At 36.9% G+C, this 21,566-nt stretch overlaps 4 protein-coding genes across 9 annotated transcripts; 3 read left to right on the forward strand and 1 right to left on the reverse strand.

The window, feature by feature from the left end:
* Positions 1-1,579: 1,579 nt before the first annotated feature.
* MED27 (mediator complex subunit 27) lies at positions 1,580-3,336 on the reverse strand. The gene is made up of 4 exons (XM_033477029.2): positions 2,605-3,336; positions 2,263-2,532; positions 1,881-2,181; positions 1,580-1,800 (listed from the first exon to the last, which is right to left on the reverse strand). Exons 1-4 carry the CDS (start codon positions 2,775-2,777, stop codon positions 1,666-1,668), a joined length of 879 nt encoding a protein of 292 aa, XP_033332920.1. The 5' UTR covers positions 2,778-3,336; the 3' UTR covers positions 1,580-1,665.
* Positions 3,337-3,856: 520 nt separating this feature from the next.
* Positions 3,857-6,630, forward strand: Ilk (integrin linked kinase). Its single transcript, XM_033477020.2, has 7 exons — positions 3,857-4,312; positions 4,552-4,717; positions 4,809-5,001; positions 5,090-5,170; positions 5,257-5,699; positions 5,786-6,016; positions 6,092-6,630. The coding sequence occupies exons 1-7, from the start codon at positions 4,224-4,226 to the stop codon at positions 6,236-6,238; spliced, it is 1,350 nt and encodes a 449-aa protein (XP_033332911.1). The 5' UTR covers positions 3,857-4,223; the 3' UTR covers positions 6,239-6,630.
* A 578-nt stretch (positions 6,631-7,208) lies between these two features.
* Positions 7,209-10,263, forward strand: LOC117224222 (esterase FE4). Its single transcript, XM_033477006.2, has 8 exons — positions 7,209-7,367; positions 7,509-7,791; positions 8,066-8,251; positions 8,329-8,522; positions 8,589-8,760; positions 8,856-9,179; positions 9,456-9,591; positions 9,911-10,263. Exons 1-8 carry the CDS (start codon positions 7,233-7,235, stop codon positions 10,065-10,067), a joined length of 1,587 nt encoding a protein of 528 aa, XP_033332897.2. The 5' UTR covers positions 7,209-7,232; the 3' UTR covers positions 10,068-10,263.
* Positions 10,264-11,976: 1,713 nt separating this feature from the next.
* On the forward strand, positions 11,977-21,458 carry LOC117224186 (esterase FE4). Of its 6 annotated transcripts, none has more exons than XM_033476969.2 (9): positions 11,977-12,118; positions 13,206-13,392; positions 15,084-15,372; positions 16,027-16,212; positions 16,939-17,138; positions 18,049-18,208; positions 19,060-19,386; positions 20,845-20,989; positions 21,071-21,458. In XM_033476969.2, exons 2-9 carry the CDS (start codon positions 13,252-13,254, stop codon positions 21,201-21,203), a joined length of 1,581 nt encoding a protein of 526 aa, XP_033332860.1. In that variant the 5' UTR covers positions 11,977-12,118; positions 13,206-13,251; the 3' UTR covers positions 21,204-21,458. The 6 variants fall into 6 exon arrangements, with proteins under 6 accessions (XP_033332860.1, XP_033332877.1, XP_033332851.1 ...); XM_033476986.2 differs by lacking the exon at positions 11,977-12,118 and adding an exon at positions 12,143-12,440 and having other exon boundaries at positions 13,171-13,392; XM_033476960.2 differs by lacking the exon at positions 11,977-12,118 and adding an exon at positions 12,143-12,440.
* The last annotated feature ends 108 nt before the right edge of the window (positions 21,459-21,566 follow it).

Raw genomic sequence — 21,566 nt, forward strand, 5'->3', positions numbered from 1 at the left:
CGATGGAAATCGGCTCCAGGTCGGACACACGAATTTGCAATTCGTTGCGTGTTCCAGTCGAAAATTCTTTTCTGACTGTACCTACAATTAACCTATTATCCTGTTGAGAAAAGGCATGCTGTGATACACCTTCATTGAAAATCTCCGAGCAAACAACACGATCTACACACCTAGACGAAAATAAGCTATAAACGATTTTTCTACCTTCGCCAGGATTAAAATTACAATTAGCGTTGTTAGATAAAATATTCTACCGAAGTTCAGTTACGTCAGGTATGCATACAAAATCAGCGAGACAATGGGAAATGTTTTCTCCTTGTTTCACAAAGTTCTAAAACAACCTAACGTAAGGTGTTCAAAGTGCTTTCATCAAACACTTTCTCTATACCGAAGGAAACGATAAGGACAGATTTCATTTCACTATAATTCAGTCACACACGTAACGATATATTTAGTGAACTCGTTTCTAAAACTGTAACATTATGCATATATTAATATATACATATATAACGGTAACTCTTATCGGAGTACCTATTCAGCACACTCACCACAACTTTGATAAAGAAAATCAGTAATGATTGCATACATAGTTGGAGTCAATGATATGATATGAAAATTCACCGAATATTGCAACGTTTATAGAGCCTTAAAGTAAAACAAAGAAAAGAAAGATGAATAAATGAACAAGAATTCGGAACAGTCCAGCAAAGTGATTACAATAACAATTTGTAAAATAAGTTCACTGCCACTCAAACGACTTGCGCTCTTTTGAGGAGCGCCGATATTCCAAATGTGAATGTGTACAGTTATGTGAAAAGTACTTATATCGTAATTATATTTACACATAATATTATTTAGAGTTACGTGAAACTAAATAGCATGTAATAATATTTAAGAATGGTATACAGATGTAGGGTACAGATTAAAAAAAGAAAAGAAAGAAAATCATTGATTGCAGGGCTATTATATTCCAAAACAAGAAAAGTTTATGCCTGCTCATTTGTATATTATACGTAAATCTTAGCAAGAAAATAAGTGTTTCTCTGGTAAAAGATGCTAACTTCTAATTATCCTCCCCATATTTCTTTTGGTGGTACTTGCTTTAATCATAAAATACATCACACCTAATTATTTCCAACTTAACTGCATTTTGCTGTTGTAATAATTTCGAAGTAATTCATGAAATAAGTTCGAGCAATCTTTGACTGACAAATATGTTTGTGACAATTTATAGTTTTTCTATTCAAGAAGATATTTAAATCCAAATATTTCTAATTAGTTTATTTTTTTAAAAGAATGATATTAAATTATCTAGAGAAACATTTGACTAATTTCTGATACGTACAATATAATTTTGAGTTTTGATTAATAAAAAAATATGTGAATTTGTAATATTGTACCATGGTTTTATTTGCAATTGTATATATACATAGCAATTGTTTATAATATTTTAATTACTTATGATTAATGTATTTAAGGTGAACAGATAAATTTAAGTGGAAAGATCATACATGACATCTTTTAAATCTATAAATAAAAATATTTACAAAGTAAAACGTATGCGTTTTTAATTGCACTGTTATTCATTTTTCATCTTTTTTATTCATCAAAATTACATTATGTAATAAATATACAATTAAATATACGAATCTCTGACATAAATAATTATGGTTTACATTCTTGATGATAGGGTTCTAAAGTTCGAAAATCTCTCCAAGTTGGGGGTAAAGCACTATGTAAGTGCAAACCACAACGTTTGCAAGGATCGCTGAATAAATTATTTAGACTATGAAACCATGTCTAAAATAAAAATTGGAAATTATTATTATTTACTTAAATTAATGAACTCTTATAAGTAATAATAGTTTTTGACTGGTTACCACGAACGATCGAACAGCTAATTCAGGTAGTGCTGGTGAATAAAAGTGTAACATTGCAGCATGAGCATTTTCTGTTACTTTCCTAAAAACTTTATGCCTTGATTCTGTCCACAAATCCATTGTTTCCCCGTAACCTTTCACCACTACCCATTCAATCATTAAACCTTTAAATGCTATTACACCTTTTAAAACATGTCCCAGAGTAACATGCAATACTGCATTTGACGCAAACGGTCTGGACACAGATACCGTCATGTCATTAAAAAGTCTATCAAATGTGGCTATCATCGAATCCACTTGCCTAAAAGAGATGTAAGACATATTATTACAAATTGTTATTAAAACATTTCAAATTTTTCATTGAGAAATCAATTTAACTTACTGTTGAGGAACATTATGATTACTTGTTTGAACTCTGCCTCTCTTTGCTCTACTAGAGTTAATGTAAGACCTCTTCAAAGAATTTTGACTTAGGACCCTTTGAGCAATATTACTATATTCATGGACCTTATCAGTCCACTTGTGACTATTAACAAGAGTGCTATACAATGCTTGTCTTTCTTGCGTAGTTTCTTGACTTAAATATGCGGTACTTCCTAAATTAAATGGTCCAGGTGGTGGATTCAAACTACTTACACTTTGTTCCACATCTCTAAATAGAAAAAAAAGATTTAATACAGTATATCTTGACAAACATATCTCTCTATAAAACCAGAACCTATACCTTAAATTGACACTGACAGTTGTTAAAAGTTCTTGCAGTTCAATTAAATATTTATTTTCTTTATTTTCTTCACCATGATCAGCTCGTATACCATTTCCAAGAGCATCAAACACTTGACCAACACTAGATCGCAGTACTTTAATCGCTGTCAGTGCAGTTTGTAGCTGCTCCATTATTATTGTCTTTTGATAATTATAAATTTAATCATAATAAGTCATTGAACAATTGAACTTATTAAAATACAATGACTATAAAGTTTAACAAAACAGTTTGTAAGTACCGGGAGTGTATAACCTCAAAGATGTGTAAACAAACGTAAATATTGAAATCAAGTATGCGAGGTAGAGTTGTATTAATTATCTATTTACTTTTTCCTTACATTGGATCATAAGTTGCAAAGTTTCTTTAAAAAAAAAGGAAAAAAATGTCTACTTCACTAATAACATAACTTTGTACATAACAGAACAGTGCAACAACAAAACTGGAATCACACTGTGAACGTAGCTCTGTGTAACTCTGAAGATAATTGTAATGTACGTGTGAACATAGCTGTAATTTCTAGAAACAGAATTTAAAGACAATTTGAAAATTACATTTAATTTTATCTTTTATAATATTTTTGTATGTTACATTGGAGATTTCAACAGGATTGATATATAAGGAACATAGTTCAATTAAAATGAGAGAAGGGTTTACATCACCAGTCTGAAAGCCTCCATTACTGACAATCGTGGTCTTCTGTAATATAAAAATAATGCAATAAGTATAAATGATTGTGTCTTCACGAAGTATAGAAATACCAAAACAACAATTCTAGGGAGATGTGTGTGTACATATGTATATATAAACACGTATTTGATTCTATAGAATTATTCTTTTAGAATATGTAATTCCACAAATTAGAATAAAATAGAAATTAAAATTGACAAAATTACAGTTTCAGTTTCGCTTTGACATGATACCCTATATGTATTGAATATTATTGCACATTGTATATTTCCAGATATTCTCAATTTTTTATACAATATTCTTTTGTGTTTTTCATCTGCTACGTTAAATAACATAAAGTAATAGGATCCTGGATTTAGAATGACAGAAACTTTATCTGTAAACAATATGTCAGATTTCGCAATTCGGAGACCTCAAGATTACAAATTCTAAAAAAGTCTCGAGTCTGTAAAAATACCGTGTGTCACCATTCTCCGCATTCAATTTTTATGGCAGTACAGTACTCGCATATGTGGGAAGTACATATGAAGTAACCACACAACCACGTCCTGATTGCGGTAGTTTGGGATCCGTCCGGTCATATATGGTCACATGCATAATCGTGCATGTGTGTGGTATCATCCAAAACTGTTCCATTAAACATTATTCGATATTACAAACATATTAATCTGCTGTCTTGTTTTCAATGTTTAATCGGACAATATCTTCGGAGAAGTATAACTGTGCGCGTAGTCTAATTGAAGTTATGTAGTTTTTGTGTCAGTGTCGGTTCCGCGGAAATATGGTTATATTTAGTATATGACGACCAGTGTTGTGGAGCACGGAACACTGCCACTCCTCTGCCGCAGTATTTACACATCTTTCTTACTTCATTTGATAAATCAAAAAAAATGGAAGATATTTTTCAATGGTGTCGTGAAGGGAATGCCATGCAAGTGCGTGTTTGGCTGGATGATACTGAACATGACATGAATCAGGGGTAAATGCAAAAATAACTTCTTTTTTCGGAGTAAAGTTTGATCTTCAAGTTTCATTTTTATCTAATCTTTCCTTAAACTGTTAACCATTTTATTTCTTTAATTCCACAGTTTTATTATTTTGGACTTGCATGATTGCTGTATTTATAGTTTAATTAGTTATTAATAATATAACTTTTTTACTTTTTAATTTGTTTCCTCATCGATAATGTCATAATAATTTTGTTTTATTCATGTGCAGCGACGATCATGGATTTAGTCCACTTCACTGGTGCTGTAAAGAGGGACATCTAAAATTGGCAGAATTACTAGTTAGTAGAGGAGCACGAATAAATGCTACCAATAGAGGAGACGATACTCCTCTTCATCTGGCTTCCGCTCATGGACACAAGGAGATAGTTCAGCTGGTAAAAGATGCTTACCATATAACAAACTTAATCGGTTATAAATTTACTGTTGCTTAGTGGTAGAACAGGTTTTAATGTTACAAATTTACAGTTGCTCAGAAATCGAGCAGACGTTAATGTAACAAATGAACATGGGAACACTGCCCTTCATTATGCATGTTTCTGGGGTGATCAAGCTGTTGCCGAAGAGTTGGTGGCAGCAGGTGCTCGTGTATCTATCGCAAATAAAGATGGGGATACTCCGTTGGATAAGGCAAGAGGTCTACTTGCTAAAAGATTACATGGTACGTAATGAATAAGAATAGATACAATATCAAGTTATTAAGTGATTGATCGTCGCAATCTATTTTATCGTATAATTTTGATTTTTAGATCTGGCTGTAGAATATGGACAGGACTTGAAAAAGATTCAATTCAAGGATCAAAGTTGGCTGGGCTTGAAAACCAGAAGCCGTAAGGAAGTTTATTTTATACAGATTTTTAAATACTGATTACAACGACGTTAGCTTCGTAATGACAGCATTAAACACTTTATACAGGAGATGCAACATTGTCAAGGCATAAAGGGATTAACATGGCAGATTTGTTGTTGCACACTCTTTTGGCAACTACACCAAGTGGCGAGACTTGGCGAGGACGTTGGCAAAATAATGACATAGTAGCGAAGATCTTGACCATACGTGAATGTACATCGAGGATCTCCAGAGATTTCAACGAAGAATTTCCAAAGTTAAGAATCTTCTCCCATCCGAATGTTCTACCCGTTCTTGGCTGTGTTAATCAACCACCGCAATTAGCAACCGTCTCGCAGTACATGGCGCGTGGTAGTTTGCACAGATTGTTACACGGGGGTACAGGTGTAGTCGTCGACACGGCACGAGCATTGAGACTTGCTCTCGATGTTGCTAGAGCTATGGCATTTCTTCACGGACTTGAGAGGCAGAACAGATGCAGATTTCATTTGAACAGTAAACATATCATGGTACTTTTGTTTTCTAAATTAAATATTAGTGATTGAAGGATCTTGATTTTTTAATATGTTTGCAACGAATAAACGTGATGTTACAGATTGACGAAGATTTGACGGCTCGTGTAAATATGGCTGATTCGAAGTTCTCATTCCAAGAGGTTGGTCGCATTTATGAACCAGCGTGGATGTCACCGGAAGCATTGAGTAAGCGTGCGGCAGATATAAATCTGGAGGCCAGCGACATGTGGAGTTTTGCCGTTCTATTGTGGGAACTTGCAACTAGAGAAGTTCCGTTCGCTGATCTTTCTCCGATGGAATGCGGCATGAAAGTTAGTTCAGTGAACTCAAAGCAAATTTATTGTCCCCTACACCTTGATTGTAATTTTATTGTTTATTTTTTACAGATTGCTCTCGAAGAATTGCGCGTCAGTATACCACCGGGAATCTCGCCTCACCTTGCTAAACTGATTAGGATCTGTATGAACGAAGACCCGGGGAAACGTCCATCATTCGATATGGTTGTTCCGATACTCGATAAGATGAAACGTTAGTTATTAATGCAACATCTTTTCTCTCGTTTTAATTGAAGCATGATCAGCAAAAAAATATGTCATTCCTAAACAAACGTAATGAACTCTTAATTAGACGACGACTACCAAACTGCTATAAACGTTCAACACAGTGCCTGTACTAAAATAACAGAATTATATTTTTTATACAATAGTTTATGAAGATAACGATGTGACTTGATATTGTATTTATATACACTGTTATGTAATATTTATAATGTACATGTATCTATATTGACTATATTCACGTTTTTTTTTTTAAAAGAGTAGTAACTTTGTTTTCGTGGACGTGATGCAGTTAGTATTTCTCAATTGCCGAATTTATCATTTTAATGATAAATAATAATAAATCTGGACTCATTTTAAAACTCGAAGATCTACTTTTCTTTTGCACCGTTCATATCTTTCTAACATAGTGTTTTCGCATAATAAGCAGTTGATAAACGTGAAGTTAATTTATGGGTGCGCGTTTAAAATTGTTTTAAAACGACTCGAAAGAAAGCACTTAATATTGTTCATTCGACTACCAACAAAGTTACAGAGTGTAAAATCTTTTGATTCTGAGCATGGTTCGCAAATCAAAGGGCGAATCACGCTGTGACCTTCCTTCCATTGCAAGGTGTTCATTTCGATTCTATGTTTGGCTTTAAAAAAACGGTAATAAGCTCTCCATCTGTGGAGAACAGCAAAATCATTTTTCCAAGGTCATAATATTTCAAAATAGAAATATTATATGGAATCTCTCTATAGTATATATATAACTAAAATAAATAATAAATCAATAAATAATATATATAACTAAATAGTATAACTAATATGCATCGAAGCTATTGACTTCGTAATTGTGCATAATAACTTGTTATCACTAATTAGGCAAATAATTGACTATTTTCAAAACTTTTATGCTCATATATTAACATAAATTTGTGGAAACAAATATATAAAAGTAGGTAAAATGGTGAGGTAACCGTTAGCAATGGAGAAGCCAACGATTACAATTAAGCAGGGAAAACTACAGGGTGCTCTTCACGATGGTGTTCTGGGCTTCCCGTACATTGGTTTTCATGAAATACCTTTCGCTGCTCCTCCTGTTGGTGAACTTCGATTCACGGTAATGCTCACCAAATTTGGTTCAACTTTGAAACAAGAAATTATTAAATTTAAATTTTATGTAAACTTATAGCTATTATTATCATTTTCTTTTTCGTATAATAATAGAACTAATGTTATATTATATTATATTATATCCTAGAATCCACAACCAGTAGCACCATGGACTGGTATCAAGGATGTTTCCCAAGGTACTGGAAGAGCATGTATACAAGGATCTAAACAGTATCATATCATCGGGGACGAGGATTGCCTATATCTTAACGTTTATACTAATTCACTAAGTGGATGTAAACCAGTCATAGTGTGGTTGCACTACGGTGCATTTGTAGAAGGATCTGGTAGCCATGCAATGTTCAGGCCTGATTATCTACTTACGAAAGACGTTGTCGTCGTTACACTTAATTACAGATTGGGTATTTTCGGTTAGTTGTATATTTATATTCATAAAACCATATATTAAAAGATATTCTTACTTTTCTTTTGCAATTATTACTTACTACTTTTGTTTAGCTAGCTAAAGATCAATAATTGATAACAACAAAGACCAATTATTGAAAAGAAATGTATTGACATTAAAAGATATTCTTACTTTTCTTTTGCAATTACTACTCACTATTTTTGTTTAATTAACTAAAGACCAATAATTGATAACAACTAAGATCAATAATTGAAAAGAAATGTATTGACATTTTGAAGGCTTTTTGAATCTACAACACAAGGTTGCACCTGGTAATCTGGGCGTGAAAGATGTGATAGCTGGTTTGGAATGGATCAAGCAGAACATCGCCAATTTTGGAGGTGACCCAAACAATGTCACAGTGTACGGTGGTAGTTGTGGAGCAGTTATAGCTCACTGTTTAGCAATGTCGCCTCGCGCGAAAGGTAAAACAATTTTCGTTGCTATAAACAACTGTGCGAGTGGTAATCGTTGTTTAATTAAAATTTGAAAATGATTACAGGACTTATTCACAAAGCAATTATATCAGGTGGATGTTTGATAAGTCCTTGCATGACATCCGGACCTGAATTTATAAGACAATTTTTGCAACAACTTGGCATAAACACCAAGGATCCCGAGGAAATAGTCAAAATTTTGCGAAAACTACCCGCCAAGGATATTGTAACGGTCCAATATAGATTTCAACAGGAACTGGCAAGATATCGTTCTCACCGTACCTTGTCCATATCTTTCTACTAATCGACTCTTATTATTTTATAGGAGTGTAATCTGAAAAACCTACCGACTTTCACGTGTTTAGTTAATATCAATAACGATGACATGTCAGATGATCCTGTTTTACCTTTGCCAAAGGAAAAATTACTTTCAACTGTTTTTAATATTCCTGTGATATGCGGTTACACAACCCTTGAGACCATGCTATTTATAGAGCGTAATTTTCCGTTTACACGACTTAATGAAATTAAAGTATTAAATTAATAAAATATTTACAAAATCATTTGAAATATGTTATTTCTTTCATTGTAGAAGATTTCGAGGACAAGCTACCACTGACCACCGATTATCTACTGCGATTTTATCCACATTGTCTGAAAACGGAACAATTTGAAATTGGAGATACAGAAGAATTTCTGGAAACTATCAAGAATTGGTATTTCGAAGGACAGTCTTCGATACACGAAGATTTGTTGTCTAATTTCTTGGAATTCTCATCCGACGTGAAATGTAATATTCCCTTGCAATTGTTAGCGAAGAATCAAGTAAAATACTCTTCGCAACCATTGTACTTTTACATATTTACGTATGTTGGTAATCAAACATACGAAGTGCCACTACGAAAGATATTCAACGGTAATCACAATTTAGAATATTTAAAAATGCAGATACGTAAATTCGCATGTAATGCACTTTGTAACTTCTATTTTATTCGAGGTTATTTTTAAACGTTTAGATTAAATTACTGTTTATTATTTTTCACTTTCTGTTTTTGTGATCTCTTATAAGAGACGCTGTTTAAAGAATTTCATAATTCAAAAAATTATTTGAAAAATATTTCGACGTGAAAATGTTGAACTTGTTATATCCGTCTTTTTTTTTTTAAATAAATGTAACGAATGCTTATTTTAGTGACGACTCATCAGGATGATACGTCGTATTTGTTCTATTACCCTGCTGTAAGCGCCGCGCCACCAAGCGAAGGTACCAAGGACCGAATTATGATAAACCGATTATGCACAATGTGGGCTAATTTTGCCAAAACGGGGTATGTCGATCGTAAAGTTCAAATATGATTTATTTGCAATATTTATGTATAATATATTTTTTATATTATATTTACCTATAATGCATAGTATAGTAATGTCTCCCTTACTGACGCTCAGATTGTCCACTAAAATGAACAATTTGGGAAGAGGAGATACGATTATTCGAGTCTTGCGGCTCGTTTTTATAATTGTGGACAATTTGTAACTATAAAAATAAACCGCAAGGCTCGAATAATCGTATCTCCTGTTCCCAAATTGTTTATTTTTGTGCGCAATCTGGGCGTCAATTAGAGAGACATTACGGTACTTTTAATCCAGAAATCCTACCCCACCTCTCGACGATTGCGTCAAGGTTATTTGGGAGCCGGTGAGAAAGGACAAATTGAATTACTTGGAGATTGACGAAGAGTCGAAGATGTCCATTATGGGACCCCATATCTTCGAGGAAAAATCAAATTTCACGTTTAACGTATAGTAAACGAAAGATTAAATAGTTTGTGATATGAAAATACCCCCGTTAATATGAGATATAAGTTAGCCGGATTTGTATTTTCCATCGTCTTTTGTCGTTATACATTGTTTACTCACAAATGATGGAAAATAAAGGTGTATGTAATTTTCTTTTTGTGTGTAAAAAAAATTAAAGGAAATAAAAAGTGTAAATGAATGGATATCGATACGTTTTGTTGTATGTCCTCAGCGTCACCTCGTGTCCTCGGCGGACTGTACGTATTTTACGTTAGTTGTTTGTAATAGAATTGTAATTATTTCTTACGAAACACGTCGAAATTCAAATGGAACTTCGACTGTCTGTGATCATGCCGTGTCATCACTAGACTATAGACGTTTACGTGGGAATTTTTATTTTTAGATTTTTACCAATCATTTCATAAATACGAGGGCGAATAAACAAGAAAAAAGAAGACAAATAAGCACCGATTAATTTTTGATAACTGTCGATCTCACAGCAGCCCACATATCGTATTTTTTATTCCGATCACATTGCTGCCCTGAATTCAAGTAATGTAATTTCTTTTATTATTTGATACGCGAGGAGTTTAAAAATGATGACAAGTGGATTGCGACTTTTATGTATGAAGGACAACAGTCGGTAGATAAAATAGAAAGAGAGAAAGAGAGAGAGAGAGAGAGAGAGAGAGAGAGAGAACGATAAATAGATTAGAAAAATTTGTGAATATTTTTACGTTATGTTCGACTTGTTAAAATTATCAAGAGAAATGGTGAATTGTAATATCTTCCGTTTATCTTCTATTTCTTACAATTAGAACAGTTTTATTTTTTGCACAAATATGTGCAGTCGAACGACAAATAATGTTGCTGAACAATTCCATTTGTGTACTTATCACGATACTCCACTTTTTTATTTTAATTTATCACGATGTTCCTTCATACATTCATTTTAAACAGTGGGAAGGAAATAAGTAAAATATAAAACATAAATGTATATATAAATACCAAATACAGATATGAAATATAAAACCGAATAAAAAACTTAATTCGATGATTAAGTAGAATGCAACAAGCGCGTGTGAGATGTACAGGGTGTCCCAAAAATGTCTCGCAATCCGAAAGTGGCGGGTTCCTCAGGTCATTTGAAGCAATTTTTTCCGAGAAACCCGCCATTTCCGGATTGCGAGACATTTTTGGGACACCCTGTATAAGCAGCGAGTGGACGGTTATTATCGATTAAACTAACAAAACCGATGGACCGACCGCTAAGAATGATACATACGAATAAATATCGATTCATTTTCCATTATATTCCCGGGTATAAGCGAGCGCGATGCGCGAAGAAAACAATATTTGTTAATTCGATCGGAATGACTTCTCCATTTCGAGAAGTCGAAGTCACACTCGAAAGCTCGGAATCCTCGAAGATCAAATATCGCACTACAAGTGTTGTTGTACTTGTTATCGTTATTGTCAAATCATTGATACACAATCTGATAAAAGTAAGCAATTTATTGCCCACAGACCGCGGATCTCTATGCGGTTGTTTATTTGCGTATTCAATGTTATGAAAACCGATGGAAAGATTACTTTTTGGTATTAGTCGCTAACTGGCACAGCTACAAATGTCCCTGAACCTCAGAAATTTCCAAATGCATCGAAGTCACGATGTCGCGATTCTAGAACCGTCGGAAAATCCAAGTAAACATCGCGACAAGAAATCAAAGAATCTAGAAATCAATTCGTCCATAAAAAACAGGAATGTATAATATTTCCAGAGTGGTGGGGGATTCTACCAGTTTGAAAATGATGTTTTTGCGTTCGCCGTTGCGGCAAAAATGTAAGCGCATCGCATGCATAAGGAAATATTATGAAAAATCATGAAGTCGGTCGATTCATTTAACACCGCAAGAATGTTCAAGAAGCATTAAAGATTCTGAATAACTAACGGATCATTAATTTCGTCTAGGATCGCGCGGCATCGCGCGCGCATTTGGCATTCGGCACTTGTCACTTACCCGAAGTGTGCGACGAAGTTCGAAGCGAACCACGAAGGTATTGAAAATGTTCAGTCACTAAACGGATTCGCCGTGATCTATTTCATCCTCGTCGGATTTCAAGGGACGGATCGCGAGCATTGTTTCCACGCGGTTAGCTTTCCTGCAGATGTAGGAACGATTAACCTAAACGATTCGCCATGATCTATTTCATTGGATTTCAAGGCACGGATCGCGAGCAATACGGACGATAGTATCGCGAGCATTGTTTCCACGCGGTTAGGTTTTCTGCAAATGTAGAAACGGTTAACCTAGCGCCGGCGGACGCACGGTCACGCGTGACCCACGAGCCTCTCTTTCCTTTCTTTCTACAACAACTCGTAAGTTAAAAGTACGCTTTCTCTTCTCTTTCCGTGTTCAATCAAAAATCAATTAATTTAATGGCTAATTTTGCAGTTCCCACGAGTCTCTGTTTCCTTTCTTGCTACAACGACGCGTGAGTCAAAAGTACGCTTCCTCTTTTCGTGTGCGATTAAAAGTTAAATGATTTAATGGCTAATTTTTCAGTTTCCACGAGTCTTTGTTTCCTTTCTTGCTACAATGACGCGTGAGTGAAAAGTACGCTTTCTCTTTCCGTGTGCGATCAAAAATCAAATAATTTAACGGCTAATTTTGCAGCTAAACACTCTTGGCTCGCATTTGACTCTGCATCCGCCGGGCGTAAAATTATTTAGCGAGGTCCGTTGTCCTGGAAAGTTGATCATAATTTTCGCGTGGAATTTGCGACGTTTCGCAGGCGCGCAGACATCGTCGTCGTTGTTGTTCGTGAAATTTATGCACCACCGCGTTCCATAAATCTTTCGCATTTACATTATTCTGCCGAAATCATCGTCGCGCGCGTCAACAATGTAGCTAACGGATAAACGAAACCTGCCCATTCATTTATTATGGTCGGATCACGTTTGATACGTTGTTGACACCGATCTTCGCGGCGCACGGTCCCCCTGAAGCTGTCCCGTTTACGAACTGTGTATCGGTCTGACGTCACCGTTCCTGATATCCAAGCTCTCTCACGATAAGCAAATATGTATATATAAGATCGCGATGCAGACGCGATTCACGTCGTGCACCAAATCTATCCGCAGAACACAGTGGTCCGTTGTGAACAAGTTGATTAGGCTCCAGTCGACAATGTCCGATCCGATAGTCACGGTGAAGCAGGGAAAGTTGCGAGGCGCCGTTCAGGAAAACGTCCTCGGTCTTGGTCGCTCTTTCATCGCGTTTCACGAGATACCGTTCGCTGCTCCTCCTGTCGGCGATCTCAGATTCAAGGTAATAGATCGCCTGCATCGATTTTTTAAAAATATATTTTTAATATATCGTCGAGACAAACTGATTTCGCACGTTCTCGCGCGATTAACGTGCTGTCAAAATGTAAAGTCTGAAGTTAGAACTCTCGCAGTGTTTTCAACGTTACCGACGGTGCGAGCGTATCCGGCGTTTAAGAACGAAATTTAAATCGCGTTATTTTAACGTTTAAACGACGATTAATCCTCTCGTGGGCATAATATGAATTTTCAAGAAATTGGAATATTCACTTAGCATAATTTTATCATATGGTAATACAGCTGTTATTCGCTTTCCTGGTATTTTGCATTTTTCACCTCTTAAAATTAGGGGTGGTGGGACATATACAGGGTGTCTAGCAGGTTTCTCAGATCATTTGAAACAACTTCTTCCTTTACAAAAATTTTCTCCGAGGCACCGTTAACGAGTTATTGACGAAAAACAGTGACCAATAAGAATCGAGTACGGCTGACGCGAGGCGGCCCAGCCAACCAGCGCGCGAAGCCCAGTTCCGCTCATTGGCTCGGTCGCCTCGCGCCAGCCGAGCTCGCCTCTCATTGGTCGCTGTTTTTCGTCAATAACTCGTTAATGGTGCCTCGGAGAAAATTTTTGTAAAGGATAAAGTTGCTTCGAATGACCAGAGGAACCCGCCACTTTCGGATTGCGAGACATTTTTGGGACACCCTGTATATAAATGGCAGCACATTTCAAGTGGATGGGAAGCTTAGTTCTCAGTGCCTATGAAAGGGTTAACACGAAGATACTGGACCGATCAACCTGAAATTTTGAGCGTCTTTCATGGGACTTTTCTTACCACAGTATATTCTCCCTCTAATTGATTAATTAGCTTGTACACAAAAATGGACAATTTGGGAGAATTTACTCTGTAGTTCTACTTTTCAATTTGACTTAAAATCGTAGCGATAGATCTTTCAATGTCGAAAGCACACTATTTTCTAGGAAAATGATTAATCGTTAATTTTAAATTAATATTTTTGAATAGTTACAATTCCCAGTGAAAATGCATTTCCTTCTGCCTATAGCAAGCGAGACAAAACAGCTAATGTGTACGTAAATAGCACATGTACATTAGATAAAGTGGAAGACAGATATCGCGTGTCTGCCGCCGAATAAAATCAATATTTACCAGCTTCCATAATAAAAGCTGTCGGCGTTAATTGCAAGGTGACAGAGCTAAACAAAAATATTATTTTTCTTTCGTTACCTATTTTAATAAATCGTGATTAATGGCGACCCGGTATCTCTGTGTTAAATAATTTTTCGTTTCCGATTTCATCCACGAATTGTTGCCGTAAATGCGTAAAAAATTCGTAGTCTGTTTATCAGCGAATCGGATCGAGTACAGTAAATTCTCCCTAATTGTCCTTCAGCTTGTAAACAACAACGGAGAATTTGGGAAGAGGTGATACGATTGTTCGAGCCTCGCACCTCGTTTTTATAATTTTCACAATATAATTGACAATCGGCAACTATAAAAATGAGCCGCGAGACTCAAATTGTTCATTTTTCTTTAGAAAATAAAATTTATGAAATAAAATTGGGAAGAATTTACTGTACATTTATGCGAATAAAACTGTAATGAAAATCGGTGCAAAGCTTCAAATTGTTACGCTTTATCTCTATTGAAACGATTGAACGAAATTTATGACACTTAGGATCCGCAACCACCGGCACCATGGACCGATGTCAAGGACGTTCGGATACCTCATGGGAGGCGTTGCACGCAATTACACGAACTCGATGTCGAGAGAGTAACTGGCCAAGAGGATTGTCTTTATCTAAACGTTTACACCAATTCGCTCCAAGAATGTAAACCAGTGATGTTCTGGATCCATGGAGGCGCGTTCCGTGTAGGAAGTGCCACCTTTCTAGAGAAGCAGCCTGACTATTTGCTGGCGAAGGACGTCGTGGTTGTTTCGACTAATCACAGACTCGGCGCTTTCGGTGAGTTTCGTTTATCATTTCGTGCATCATTCGATTGCACCGATAAACGAAAATCCTCGACACGGAAATTGAGATAATCGTGATACGACGGCCACGTTCTTTGGAATTGACGATCAGCAGTATTTGGGCTGGTATAATAAGTATTTAACGGGAAAAATATTTAAAAAATGTTACTCAAGAAAATGTAAACGAAAATACTAGTACTTGGTGCTAGAACAGATATTGTTTTCCCGAATTGACGAACAGCAGTATTTGGGCTCGAGTATAATAACTATTTAACGGGGAAAATATTTAAAAAATGTTACTCACCTATTATTAAACAAATGTACGAAAATGTAAACGAAAATACTAGTACTTGGTGCTAGAACAAATATTGTTTCCCTGAATTGACGATCAGCAGTATTTGGGCACGAGTATAGTAACTATTTAACGGGGAAAATACTAAAAAAATGTTACTTACCTATTATTAAGAAAATGTAAGAAAATGTAAACAAAAACACTAGTACTTGGTACTAGAACAAATATTTGTTCTGGTACTAGTGGCTTTTTTTTACATTTTCGTATATTTTTATTTTATAATTAACCCATTTTTTATTTTATAATTAATCCATTCTTTATTTTATAATTAATCCTCCTGCAACGGGATGTCCATAGGTTTCTTGAATCTGGGCCACAAATTAGCACCGGGCAACCAAGGACTGAAGGACTTGATCGCTGCTCTGGAATGGGTCAAGGAGAACATCGCGAATTTCGGTGGTGATCCGAACAACGTTACAGTTTTTGGCGCTAGCACCGGAGGAGTGTTGTGCCACGCATTATCAGTGTCGCCGCGAGCACGAGGTATGTAACGCGAATTCATTTGTCGATCGACCGAAAAAGACCAGCTGCTAGGGTAAGTGTGGGTATTGTTGCGGACGCCCCAAATACTGCGGTATTTGATAAAAGTAATAAAATCTAACATTTTATAGCGTGTAATCTTCTAAAAATGAATCTCATAATTTTTTATGTATTTAATATTGTCAATTTATTACTTGTATATCATAAATTGATAATATTAAATATATAAAAAATTATAAATAATAAAAATATATAAAAAAAATCAAAAGCCAATAAATTAATTAAAACTGTGATTACTACGGTAGGTATGACACGCAGTAATCGGAACGTCCGCAGTATTTAGCTCGCAGTAATCGGATGTCCGCTGTATTTGACGCGAAGTAATCGGACGTCCGCAGTATTTGACACGCTGTAATCGGAACGTCCACAGTATTTGGCTCGCAGTAATAGATACATAATCGCAATAATATATGCACGCGTATGGTTTCTTTATGTTACGCTTTTTAACGAAATTCGTGCTTTCAGAGATCCAACATTTCGAGGAAAGTAAATATTCAAGTTTAAGAATAATAAATATAGCTCGAGTTGTCAATTTATTGGCGTAAAAGGTCTTATCTTCTCTGTCAAAGTTCGAATGCGCTTACCCTACGCGCGAAATCGCGATAAACGATGTTTAAACCACCGATAAGAATCCCACGAATTGTCCGTATCGTTGTCTCGTTTCCGCAGGACTGTTCCACAAAGCGATCCTACAGAGCGGATTGCTGAATTGTTCGTGGGTTATGAATCAAAGCCGACCGGAGCGCTGTTTCAAGCTCGCCAAGCTGCTCGGCAAGGATTCCACCGATCCCGAAGAAGTTCTTCGATACCTGCGCACCATCGACGCCAAGAAAATCGTGAAGGCTTACGAAGGCATTCTCGAAGTCGAGGCAAACGAGTTTTCTTGGAATACTATATTATCGATAATTGAGCCGTTTATCTTTAAAGTGGCATAAGTCACTTTTTTTTTTCTTTTTTTTTTTTTTAAATGAAAAGATACCGTTCAATTGTAATTAGCGTTACCATTAACTCGATTTTTTTGAAAAAGTGACTTATGCCACTTTCAAAATAAATATGGCTCAATTATCAATAATTATAATTATCGATGCGCCCCACGACACAGTAGAATGGCTTTTACCGTAACGCGAGGAAATTTTTTCTTGTTCGCATTTTCTTGTTCGAGGAAATTTTTTCGCATGTTCACATTCGTGCCTCGACAAGTTACACGTGTTTCTAGATGACTGACAGAAACATATGGAAGCACGTTAGCAAGTATGCGCATGTATCACTGTCATTGTCTAAGAGCAGCTTTGCTTGTCCGATGTAAGAAGATTGGGGAAGAATTTGTAATAAAAGCAGTCGCGACGTTTTGAAGATTGAAAATCGACACGTATAAATTTCAAATTGATCCTGTCGCAAACTAAAATAAGTCCAGAGGAGGATCGCGTTACGGTGAATGGAATTGTACTGTACAATGATGTCTCCCTAACCGACACTCAGATTGTGCAGAAAAATGGACAATTTGGGAAGAGTAGATACGATTATTCGAGCCTCGTGGCTCGTTTTTATAATTGTGGACAATTTATAACTATGAAAATAAACCGCGAGGCTCGAATAATCGTATCTCCTCTTCCCAAATTGTCCATTTCTGTGAACAATCTGAGCGTCAATTAGAGAGACATTACTGTAGTGGGGAGCCAATTTACAGACGATTATAGCATTTGCGTTGGCAAACGTACTTATTGCCGGCATAAGAGCACACGCGGTGAAATAATTGTTATTCTCGCGTACTTCTTGCAGGAACTAAAAGCGTTAGACCTCCCCTTTGGACTGAATCCCGACTACATGGCGGACGATCCAGTCTTGCCGTTTCCTCTGGAAAAGATGATCACCATGGACACGACTGTTCCTGTTATTGTTGGATACACGTCGCACGAGTTTCTGATGTTTATGAAAGGTGGTCCGTATAATATGGTGCATGTTTATTCAGCTGTTCGTATCGACCGCATATGCTCGAACATTTCAATGTTGGTATAATTGAAATGTTGGGACAATCGAATCCTCGATTATTCGAAGATTTAGTTCGAACAGTCGAATACAGTAATTTCTCCCGGAAATGCCAAATTTCGGGTTGCTGTGAATTTCCCTGTGCTAGTCCTACGCCTATGTAATTTATCGCCATGACGATGCTAAGGATCGACGGAAGACGACGCAAAGTGGTCTGCTTGGCCTCCGAATTACCTTTGAATCGTGGCAAAAGATTAGAAATAAAATAGTTAAGTCATCGTTCTTATTCTATGTATTACTATGTAGTTATATAGGATGTCTCAAGATTATGGCATTAGCGGAAAATGAGGAGTTCCCGAGGTGATTCGAAGTAACTTCTTCCTTTACAAAAATTTTTTCCGAGGCATCGTTTACGAGTTATTGAGGAAAAGCAGTTGACCAATGAGTGGCGAGCTCGCCTTGGCGCTAGGCGGCCCAGCCAACCAGCGCACGAAGCCCAGTTCCGCTCATTGGCTCGGTCGCCTCGCGCCAGCCGAGCTCGCCTCTCATTGGTCACTCTTTTTCGTTGATAACTCGTTAACGATGCCTCGGAGAAAATTTTTGTAAAGGAAAAAGTTGCTTCGAATGACCTCAGTAATCTCTAATTTCCCAGAAGTACCATAATTTTGGAACATCCTGTATGTATTAATGTACATCGGCATGCTAGTCGACCTCCAAACATTTCTGGCAGAAATTACTGTACTTAAATCGTCCAGCATCGAATGGTCGAAGAAGGTGTTCACAACTATTTGTTTCATCTTCCAGATACGACGCCGCCGTCGATAAGGAGGTTCAACGACTGGTTACCGCTAACGGTGAAAAAATTGGCTTCGTTGAAAAATCTCAGCCCTGAGAAAACCAAAAAATTGTACGCGACCGTTAAAGAAACCTATTTAAATGGAATGCCGATTACCATGGATAACATGGACGAATTCGTGCGTTATGTAAGCGACTGTTATTTCGGCATTCCTGCGAAAATATTTGTAGAGGACCGGGTGAAGAGATCGACACCGCCCACTTACTTTTATGTGTACACGTACGTCGGTACTCAGATAACGCACACGGACGCGCTGGTCAAACGTGTCATCAAGGGTAATCCAGCTTTTCGAACGATTCGCGATCAAAATTTCATACACGGAATATCGCGGGAACCGGTTCAATTTTCAGAGAGTATTATACTCATTCTACTCGTATACCGAGTTTACTCGCAGACTCAGAATCGTTGGAATCAGATTCGAAAATGTTTAAAATCGCTCGCCGATATCCGCCAAATATTTCACAGTACAGTAATGTCTCTCTGATTGACGCTCGGATTGTCTACAAAAATGGAGAATTTGGGAAGAGGAGATACGATTATTTGAGCCTTGCGATTCGTTTTTTATAGTTACGAATTGTCAACAACGGAGCCGCAAGGCTCGAATAATCGTATCTTCTCTTCCCAAATTGTCCATTTCTGTGCACAATTTGAGCGTCAGTTAGGGAGACACTACTGTACCTCTTAACCCTTTCGGTACAAGCGCGCTGTCAGTCGTGACATTCCCACTGTACGGGGTGCCGCGCCGAAAATGCGCACATAGCACAGTGGGTCGGTCCACTTTTGTACAAAGATTTTCTTAAGTAATAACTATGCTTAATCCGTTTCTAAATCTTTCGTTTCCTGTAAACATTCTGTAATGGGCCTACAATATGTTCAAATCTATGAACAAGTTTCGAACAAAAATGTAACCTTAAATTTTGTAAATCAATTCAGATCGAACGACGATTATACCTATAGCTGTTTTTTCGGAATCCTTGTAAGAAAAGACTTTATTAGAATAATTTCTAATATGGCAGAAATATGGCTCGCATGAATGCCAGATGTATTCGGCGCTTGTCCATACCGGTCATCGGATGGATGCCGGTATACAGGTTGTCCCAAAATTATGGTATTTCCGGAAAATGAGGGGTTCCTGGGGTCATTTGTAGCAACTTTTTCCTTAGCAAAAATGTTTTACGATGCTTCGTTCACGAGTTATTAACGAAAAACGCTGACCAATCAAAGACGAGCTCGGTTGGCGCAAGGCAGCCGAGCCAATCAGCGGATCTGGGCTTTGCGCGCTCGTTGGCTCGGCCGCCTCGCGCCAATCGAGCTCGCCTCTCATTGGTCACTGTTTTTTGTCGATAACTCGCGAACGAAGCCTCGTAGAATATTTTCGCTAAGGAAAAAGTTGCTTCAAATGATCTCGGGAACCACTCATTTCCCGGAAATACCATAATTTTGGAATACCCTGTATATCCGGCGCTCGGCCACACAGGTGATCAGATGGATGCCGGATATATCCGGCGCTCGTACCGAAAGGGTTAAATCTCCTATATTTAATTTTTATCATTAACGCCAACTGACAATCGTTCAACGGTTTTTAAATAAATGATTCTAATATTCGCGAAGTCAATGAATTTAATAGTTTCAAATTTTGAGGTTAGCCTCTTGAAAGATCGCGAATCATTTCGGCTACGTTCTGCACGCTTGCAACTTAAAAACGTATGTTAACGAACGAACGAACGTTTCAGGAGCATCGCACGTCGATGAAATGGCGTATCTGTTTTATCTGGCTTCCCTAAGAACCGACGATCCGGAACCACCAGCGGTAGGAACGAAGGATAGAACGATGATAGAACGTTTAACTACCATGTGGACCAATTTCGGTAAAACAGGGTGAGCGTCCTTTAGAGCGACAAGCTGAATCGTACGAGTTTAATTTCCGGCGTTGTTGTGGAATAAATATTTTTCGCATAGAAATCCTACGCCGTGCCTCGACGAGCACATCAAAGTCATCTGGGAGCCTGTGACGGAGAACGATATTAGGTATTTGGAGATCGGCGATGAATCCGTGATGGTTTCTATGAAGCCACACATTTTCAGTTCGTAACGAATACATTTTCACCGACTGCGAAGCAACGACTGGATCCCGCGGATTTTTCTACGGAAGAAAAATTGTCCGCATGAACCGCGAGTCACTTATTTCTGTCTTTAGTAATTACAACGAGCCGAATATGGGTCCGGCTGTGTTTTTCAATTTCACACATATTTCTATTCCTTTACAATTGATTCTACTTATTTTTGTGAGAGATGAATGCGATCCGCGATCGCTGTTTACAATAAAGTTTTGTATTATTAACGTTAATCGCTCCTTTTGCTTTTATATCAATCTCAATCGTTTCTTTGGTTCTTATCAATTGTTAATAATCAATTGATTTGTACATATATATGTTTAACATAAAGTTAAATTCGA

The sequence above is a fragment of the Megalopta genalis genome, chromosome 1, assembly GCF_051020955.1.
Source record: "Megalopta genalis isolate 19385.01 chromosome 1, iyMegGena1_principal, whole genome shotgun sequence".
In the NCBI taxonomy this organism is placed as follows: Eukaryota; Metazoa; Arthropoda; class Insecta; order Hymenoptera; family Halictidae; genus Megalopta; species Megalopta genalis.